Source organism: Neltuma alba, unplaced genomic scaffold (assembly GCF_004799145.2).
Source record: "Neltuma alba isolate B1F8T4 unplaced genomic scaffold, ASM479914v2 tig00012631_pilon, whole genome shotgun sequence".
Taxonomy (NCBI): Eukaryota; Viridiplantae; Streptophyta; class Magnoliopsida; order Fabales; family Fabaceae; genus Neltuma; species Neltuma alba.
In genome coordinates this window covers 144,782-154,082 of record NW_021637071.1, presented here as the reverse complement: position 1 = coordinate 154,082, position 9,301 = coordinate 144,782, and the positions used below count along the sequence as shown (strand labels likewise).

The window sequence follows — 9,301 nt, the reverse complement described above, 5'->3', positions numbered from 1 at the left end:
GTAAATGGTCTATGATAGCCAATACTCTTCTCAAAAAAGTTTAAAAGCAAGAACATATATTAACCCACTGACAAAGAGTTGGTCTAGCATTGTCGGTTCCCTTATATTTCTTTGGGTTTCGAGTTCGAGTCCCAGATGAAATATTTTTGTATAGAGGGGAAACCACAATTTCTGAATTGGATTAGTCGGCTGCTTGGATATTTAGTTATAAGATCCAGAAAAAAAAAAAACTTTGAGGCACATCAATTTCGTTGTATCTCATGTTATGACCATACACTTTGGTACTTAATTGGAATGGCAGTAGAATTTTTTTAAAGTAGTTTTTCAGTCTTGATTACATACCACGTAAATAGATGGGGGATAAATATAACTGGCTCATATAGACGTTGCTTCTTTTGCACTTCAACTTTTAGTTGAACCACATATTCTTTCCCCCAAAGGTTGTCTCAATTACACTAATTAAATTTGGCGGGGAAAATGGGTTAGTTTTAATTGTTTATTTCTGTAATTTTGCCAGATTGATGGGAAAGCAAGATGCTTAAGTAGTACCTAACTAACTAAATATTTATAAAGAGCAGAAAAAGAATAAAAAGAAGTAAAGAACACGTAAAAATAGTGTCATGTCTGCACGCACATTTCATTAACTGTGACTCTAGAATGAATCTTTTCCAACACGTAGGAAATAATATTAAAAACATTTTTAACAATTTATGAGATTATTATCAGTCCAATCCTAAACATAGGTGCTAATTTAGAATTAATTTTGGTTTTAAATATAACATCTGAATTTATTTTATTTCTCATATTTATTATTTTTTAACTATTTTAATTAATTTATAAATTGATTTATAATCCGATGGTGCAGAATTATATTTTAGGGAGTGAGATATACCCACATTTATTATAAATTTATAATTAAATAATTTGTCAAATTTTCTTAACCCACCTAAATTAATTAAATGAATATCTCATTTTAGGAGGTGTTCAGTTTCTCCGAAAGTGCTTTTTAAAAACATTTTCATACAAGTTGAGATAAAACTTCTCTCATATATTATAAAATTATTTTTAAAACCATATTTTGGTTTCCACTCAAACACTCTTAACGATGAAAAGAACATTAAAATTATGAGGAGAAAAAAAGTAATAGATTATTTTTACATGACACCTTATATTTGGACCCAAAAATAAAGTCTTCTGTATAAGACACATTATATACCGGAGGGATCATGCATCAATATATGCATTAATTCTATCTTCTTGTTTCTCTTCGGTTTCTCATAAAATTTTAGCATATGCTCTCCATTGCCCATAATATAAGTAATTTTTATAAAAATTTATTGGTCTACAATATACTCCTTATTATAATTTATAGGATTTTAAGAACAATATTTGATCCTAGATATAAGTCATCAATCAACTCAATAATTACTATTTTTCAAACCTACTCTTCTTTTTGGTAAGGAAAAAACACATACTCTTGTTATTAATTACGTTTAGTGTTAATATGGTCATCAGCCTCCGTATTTCTCTATCTAGTACATCATTTAAGTTGGAAATAAACTTGAACAGTTTTAATTTAGGACAAGTTTAATACTTTAACTGTTATTATTTCTTTGTATATGAGAGTTAGAGAGTGTTTGGGTGGAAATTAAATCATTATTTTAAAAATAATTTTACAATTTATGAAGTAAGCATGCGAGAAATATTTTATTTCGGTTTATGCAAAAATATTTTTTTAAGTGTTTTTGGGGATTTTCAAACACCGCCTAGTTCAAAATACCCTGTAGAAAAGACTAGAAGGAGTAAACCACTTAGAGAATAATTCATTTTTATTTGTCAATTTTGCCTCCATAATCAATACTTAAATACTACTTTTTTTTTCCTTCCTTCACAGCCTCATTTAATATGAATAAATCTGAAGGAAAAAAATAAATTTGAGACTGATTTAATAAGTTAACCATTATTCTTTGGTTTTGATGAAATGGTTAAAGTGAATTATACTGTGAGGACGGGGATATCAGCTTTGCCTCTACGGGCACGCCACTTGTGTGAGGTACAAATATAATGCTTTCTGCTTTTAATTATTCTTGTCTCTTAAACACTTTAATTTTTAACCTTTATTCAGATTAACGCTATCCCCAAACCCCCACCTATATATATTTTCAGATCTGAAGCTAAATAAATAAGTAATCTAATTGTGTTCGTGTGTGGGTCTTGATCACTTGATTGATAAGTTCTTATTATTGACCAAATGGATTTTCCAGCTCCACGTGGTCATCAAGAGAGTAGCAGTGATGAAGGAGGAATCGAAGTTCTTCTCATGGAGACCAGGGACCTATCACGGTTCATATCGCGGCGTGATTGGCACAATGCAGTTGAATTATGTAAGAGTAATCCGAGGCTCCTGAGCCAAGGGATGACGAACTCAAAGGACACCGCCTTGCATGTGGCCATCAACGATAACAGAGACGACGTCGTGGAGAAGTTGATCGGTATAATCGAGAGTAAGAGAACAAACCAGGCTCTGATAGCACGAAATAACAAGAAGGAAACCCCTCTGCATTGCGCGGCCGCGAGAGGGTCCGTGCAAATGTGCGAGCTGATCCTCCGTGCAGGAGACAACATGCGTGAGGATCTGCTAGGTATTCCCAACAAGTGGTATGAGAACCCGATCTTTGTCGCGGTTGTCCATAACCGTAAACTAGCCTTCATCTGCCTCTTTGATGCTGCACGTAAAAAAGGAGAAGGCTACTCGGACTTATATCGATACTTGGTTATTAATAGAGATACTGATAGAGATGCTCATAGAGACACTGATGCTGACGCTGACGCTGATAGAGATACTGTGCTTCACTCGGCCATTAGGAGAGGGCACGCAGGTGAGCATCACTATCCTTTCACGTCTCTCCCCCCCCCCCCAAAAAATAGTGAGATTGAACTTGCGACCTCCAAATAAGCCTTGAGGCCATTAATGCTATTTTATATTTATCAGTTATATTTAGTGGCTGCTGTGACTATATATATGTGTTGATTATTTTATATAGATTTGGCATTCTACATCATCAAAAAGTGCCCAGGGCTTTCGCACGAATTCAATACGAAGGGAGTGAGTCCTCTTGAGCTGCTGGCCAGAACACCTTCCCTGTTTAGAAGTAGCTACAACCTTTCCTGGTGGAAACATATCATATACTTCTGTAAGTATGTGGGTGTGTGTAATTATATATACAAATATATATATTTATATATATCAATATTAGTCGCTCGGATTCAATCACACGTTAAAAATGGGGAGAATCACAATGAGATCCTAAAGAAAAAAATTACAAAACAAGTTCTAGAAACTGTCATTTCATACTTTGGAACTTGTTATTATATACTGCTTAGGTTGTTATTGAGATTTTTTAGTAATTATACTTCTTCCTTGAGACTTTATTGTAATTCTTCCTGAAAATTTTGATATAATAAATATAAGAAACTTAACCTAAATATTATTCTTCTCTCTCTCTTTACTTAATTTTGTGTATATATATTCTGGCTTAGTATTAATTAATTAACTTGTTGTGTGGGTGGTATGAATTATTGATAATGAATTGGATAATTAATTTTTCCTTTTTTGGCGGCTTGCTAGGTATACAAGTTGACCCACTGAAGTGTGATCCTAATCCTACTTCTAAAACAAATCCAGATCGTAAAAGCTCCAACAAAAGGCATGGTATGTTGCATGCATGGTAAAAGGGCACCGAACTGCCCTTCCCTCTCTTTTACTCAGTTGTACGATGAAATAATTGTTAAGGACAGTATTCTCTTACACAAATCAAATCATATATTTTATATTTTTACGTGTGTATGTTTTCCAATTATTCATGATTTAGATCCTCTTCATTTACATATCTAATTTATCCATCAGTGTCGCGATCGTAATTTATGCAAAATTGATTAAGTACATATAAGTTATATAAAAATTTGAATTTTAAAAACCGTACGTGAGTTATATAACTAGTTTAACCTTAAAAAAAAAAAGATTTTGTACAATTTAGTTGGTTGTCATCTAATAATCATGAATCTCTATCTGCTTTAGCAGACAAAAAGGACGAAGCGGAACCAGTGATGAACCCAAAAAACTCAGCTGCGAATCAAAGCTTTCCATACAATTGGGCCACCTGTTATGAGATTCTAGCCTTTGTCTACCTAAATTTCTTGGGCATGATGGGATTAGGTATGACTAAGATATATACATTCAAACCTTATTTTACCCAAATAAATTAATTTCTTGATAATCTATTTTATTTATATATGTATATGGTTCGTCCAAGTAATTAAGTTTCCATATCAGCGTATATGTACTTGTTTAATTTCCTGTGAATATAAAATTAATGCATGCCACAGGGAACATATTCACCAAGATAAAGCGGGTGAAAGAGAAGTATACATGGAGTCTTCAATTATTGGATCAACTTTTGGAAAATTACTGTAATGAAGAGATCATGAAACATGCAATTGACCCTGAATCGGGTTCAGATTATGATCTGAAACATGCAACTGACCTCGAATCGGGTTCAGATCATAATCCATTTGAGATGCTTGCTGCGTTTCGTGGTAATTCATTTTCCCCTTCTTACCAAACTCGTATCATGCCTGGGGTTGGTGTGCCTCATTGCCAAGGAGAAAAAGTAAATTAACAACTAAATTTAGTTTGGTGATGAAATTTTTGTTACTAGTGAATTTAATCAGGGACGAAATTTCGTTACTAATCAATTAGGGGAGGGCTTTTTGTATAACAAAAATTAAAAATTTCATTACTAATTTGCTGTTTTTTAATATCTGCTAATTTCTTAATTTTTTAATATACCTCCTGTGATATATTTGTGTATATATATTCGAGGCCTTTTATTTTATTTTCTATTCATTTTTTATGGAACATAATCTGCTAAATAAAATAAAGACATTTTGATTCCTTATTGAGAACACATTCCATATTCATTAAAAGATGAGTGTTCATTAAAAATTTCATTACTAATTTGCTGTTTTTTTAATATCTGCTAATTTCTTAATTTTTTAGTATACCTCTTGTGGTATATGTGTATATATATCCTACACATTTTTTTTTTTCTATTCATCTTTTATTGAACATAATCTACTAAATAAAATAAAGACATTCCATACTCATTAAAAGATGAGTGATCATTTTAATTATGAACTATCCAAGTTGATTTTAAATGATCGGATTCAATTTTTTTTTAAATAGTTTATTTTAATAGGTGCATGATTTTAACTGACACTTAAATTTATCATTAAAAATTTTAAATCTCAACCGTTCTGGCAAAATATTATTTAATTATGTCTAGTAAGTTAATAAAAAGAATGGCTTGATTGATTTCAAAATCATGATTGAATTGAATATGCAATATATTCCTGGAATTAAATTAATTAATTAATATTGGGCAGGTCGTGGTCGTAGTCGTGGCGGCGGTGGCGGCAACGGCGGCGGTGATCGCAGAGACAAGGTTGAGGACATTACAAATAAAGCCCTGTTGGCAGCAGCAGAGACAGGCGTGATCGAGGTAGTGGATAAGATTCTGCGAAGATTCCCAGGAATCATCCCTGAAGATACTGTAGGACGAACGAACAAGAATATATTGATGGTGGCTGTGGAGAATCAACAGGCAGAGATATTTGTGGCACTTCGACAACACTTGAAAAATGTATCAGGGAAGCCTAACCTGTGGCACGACCTGGTTCATGCGGTGGACGATGAAAACAACACTATACTGCACATAGCAGCAAAGTACGATGAATCCTTGTCTCATGGTTGGCAAGCTTATGGTTATGCCATGCAGATGCAATGTGAAATCACGTGGTACGAGGTAACGATAATACCCGCTCTGCACTTTTAACTAATTCTCACATATTAAAAAAATAAATGACCATTTATAAAATTCAATGTTCTTGTCTTTTATTTTATTTTATTTCCCAAAAATTCACACATGCCTTTAAGTTTAAAAATCTAAATTAAACTCATAAGATTGTGAATTATGAGCCAACTCCTTATAAACTAGATCAATCTTTGTTAGAAATGTGTCTTCATCTTTTTATTATGACTTTTCCATATTTTTTTGTCAATAAGGGATGCTCCCTCAAGTATTAAATAGGCACGCTGGATAATTGATTGAAAAATTAGTTAAATTAATTATTTTATAAAAAAATTATATTGGTTTCTCTATAATATTTCTTTTGATAATTATCCCATTAATGAAAACTCCTTTTTCAAGTATACAATTAGCAGGGAATGATTAGGAAAAAATTATAAATTTAGGAAACAGAGTAAATTAAACTATCTTATTATATTTAAAATCAAAGCAAATTTTTATATTTAAGACTAGACAGGGTCCAATTAACGGGTGATTTGGAAAGTATATTAACATTTAATTTAACTAGTTTTATTTCATTTTTTCAATGTCATTAGAGTACGTATTTAATAAGTTTAATAATAAGACGAATGAGAGGGAGATACCATGCACAAAAATACACTATGCTGTCTCATAGAGTAATACTCCCTTGGCTCTTTTTTTGAGACAAATTCACATCCTTTACACAAACAAAGAAATTTTGTTGAATATCTTTAAATTAATTTCATTTTTTTCAAATAAAGTTATTGCTTAATATATATGTGTGTGCATGCAAATAAAACAGTTTTAACTTATTCACTTAAACTATTAAATTGCAGTTTGTGAAATCATTTGTGCCCTCCCACTATCTCTTCCTTAAGAACAGAAAGGGCAAAAGCACGGAACAAATATTCGCTATAGACCTCAAAGATCTGGTGGAAAAGGGCAACACATGGCTTAAGGACACGTCTCAATCTTGCACGGTGGAGGCGGCGCTGGTGGCCGGAGTTTCTGCGACGTCGAAGTCCACCCAGGGTAAAACCCCGGAACAAATATTCACCAGAGACCACAAAGATCTGCTGGAAAAGGGCACCGCATGGCTTAAGGACACATCTCAATCTTGCTCGGTGGTGGCGGCACTGGTGGCCGGAGTTTCGTTTGCGACGTCGAAGTCCATCCCTGGAAGTGTCGACGCCAAAGGCAAACCAACATTAGAAGAACATCCCGCGTTTCAACTTTTCGCCATCAGCGGACTCATAGGACTCGGATTTTCCGTCACTTCGCTCATCATGTTCCTCTCCATACTTACGTCTCGAAAACAACCCATAGATTTCAAAAGGAATCTGCCATTCAAGCTTCTTCTGGGGTTAAGCTCATTGTTCGTGTCCATTGCTTCCATGTTCATTTCTTTCTGTGCTTCACATTTCTTCGTGGTTGAGGACAAGTTCAAGAAAGGAATCTTCCCTCTTTATGCCGTCACTTGTCTTCCTATTTCATTCTATGCCATCGCACAGTTTCCTCTTTACCTGAATCTTATGAAAGCCATTGTTAAGGACGTTCCCCAATCCCAAAAATCTGTCCAGTTGTGATTGATTAAATCTTTCATGTTGTTATTTTTCTTCACAGATTTTGTGATGTTATAATAATGATTGCTTTGTGTTAGTGGTTCTGGTTTGCATTTGTGAATCTTATGATCAAGAAAAACCTCATATATATATGTGTGTGTGTGTGTGGATATGGATCCCCTCTATTTACAGTCTCACTTTAATTTGTCTCAATTCTAAATAGTACTTGTTGGATCAATTTTATATATTACTTCCTCTTTTTGATATAAAAATTAGTTTGACATTTAGTTTAATCTTAAATTCGACATTCAATTTGATCTTAAATATAAGATTTCAATCCACTTTATGTCATATATTTATCCATTTTTTGTCAGGGTAGTCTTACAGTAATTACATATGTTAAATATGTTATCAAATAATAGTTTTAACTAATACATATGATTAGTAAGAGTATTTTAGAGAAGACAATACCTATTTATTATAAATGACTAACTTAATTAATTTTTTTAATCTACTCAAATTAATTAACTAATTTTTATAATATTACAGATCGGAGGTAGTATATAGCTTATTAATTGGACCTTGATCTGATGCTTAATATTGTTAATTAATATAAAATGATATATATTCGTATTCTGATATCTTGCTGTTATAAAACAATACAATTGTATTCTTTGCGATTTTTTCAAGCAAAAATATAACCACAAACTTGGAATAATTTGAAAAATCATAAATATATATATATATAATTTTATGGTTTCATAACCATAACATATCAGGATCAGAATCAGAATGTTTCTCATTCTATACAATGTGCCCATTTGGATCAGCGATTGGAAAAGCAACTTATAGGAAAAGTAGCTTATGAAAAAGTGAAGTTAGTAAAAGTTAAATTAGATATGCTGAATTGTGTTTGGATTGGAATTTAGAAAAGTTAGTTTGTAAAAGTGAGATTGGTAAAAGCTTGTTTGGATTACAGTTAAGTAAAAATAAGTTTGGCTGAAAAATTACCAAAATGGGTATGGGTTTTAATAAATAATGAAACATAAAAAAAATTGATTTCACATAATATAATGAAATTAAAATAATTTAATATGAAGAAATCAAATTTAATGAGTGAATTAAATTTTAAAATTTTAAAGAAATCATAAAAAATATTTCAAATATAAATTGAAACATAAAAAAAAGAATTGAGATAATATAATGAAGAAGTGAAATTTAATGACTGAATTAAAATTGAGAAAAACCATAAAATATATTTTGAGTATAAAATAAAACATGATAAAAAAAAAAAGAAAGCTGGTGGGACTTGCGGGTGGGACTTGAGTCTGGGAAAAGAAAGGAGGACTTGCAGGTGAAAAAGAAAGGACCTGACACGCACATTTGGTAAAAGCTCTTCTCAAATAAGCTCCTGCGTGGAGTTTATTTTCATTGAGCGTTTAGTAGGTTGAAAAATAAATAAGTTCAATAGGTTTTAAACTCTTCCAAACAAACCTATATGATCAACCCAGCTTAAATTATAATATAAGCTGCTTTTGGGTCAGCAAACGTTGACCCAAACAGAGCCAATATGTCGGAGGTTACAAGCAATATTAATGCCCCGTTTGGTACAATGGAAGAGTTTCTGATGGAAATGGAAGTGGAACTGGAAATGGAAGTGGAACTGGAACTGGAAATGGAAGTGGGTTTTAAAGTGTGTTTGGTATGTTGGTGGAATTGTTGCATTAATTTATATATTTTCAATGAAAAAGACCAAAATACCCCTAAACTAAAAAAAAAGGAAAAAACTGTAAACCCATCACTCCATTAGCCGAACACTCCTTCTTCCCACCGCCCACAAAGCTTCGCCGC

The 9,301-nt window shown here is 32.4% G+C and overlaps 1 protein-coding gene across 1 annotated transcript; it reads left to right on the top strand.

The window, feature by feature from the left end:
* The first annotated feature begins 2,314 nt into the window (after positions 1-2,314).
* LOC114729420 (uncharacterized) lies at positions 2,315-7,492 on the top strand. The gene is made up of 7 exons (XM_028916427.1): positions 2,315-2,879; positions 3,045-3,194; positions 3,629-3,712; positions 4,082-4,216; positions 4,387-4,596; positions 5,446-5,864; positions 6,725-7,492. Exons 1-7 carry the CDS (start codon positions 2,321-2,323, stop codon positions 7,472-7,474), a joined length of 2,307 nt encoding a protein of 768 aa, XP_028772260.1. The 5' UTR covers positions 2,315-2,320; the 3' UTR covers positions 7,475-7,492.
* Positions 7,493-9,301: the final 1,809 nt, after the last annotated feature.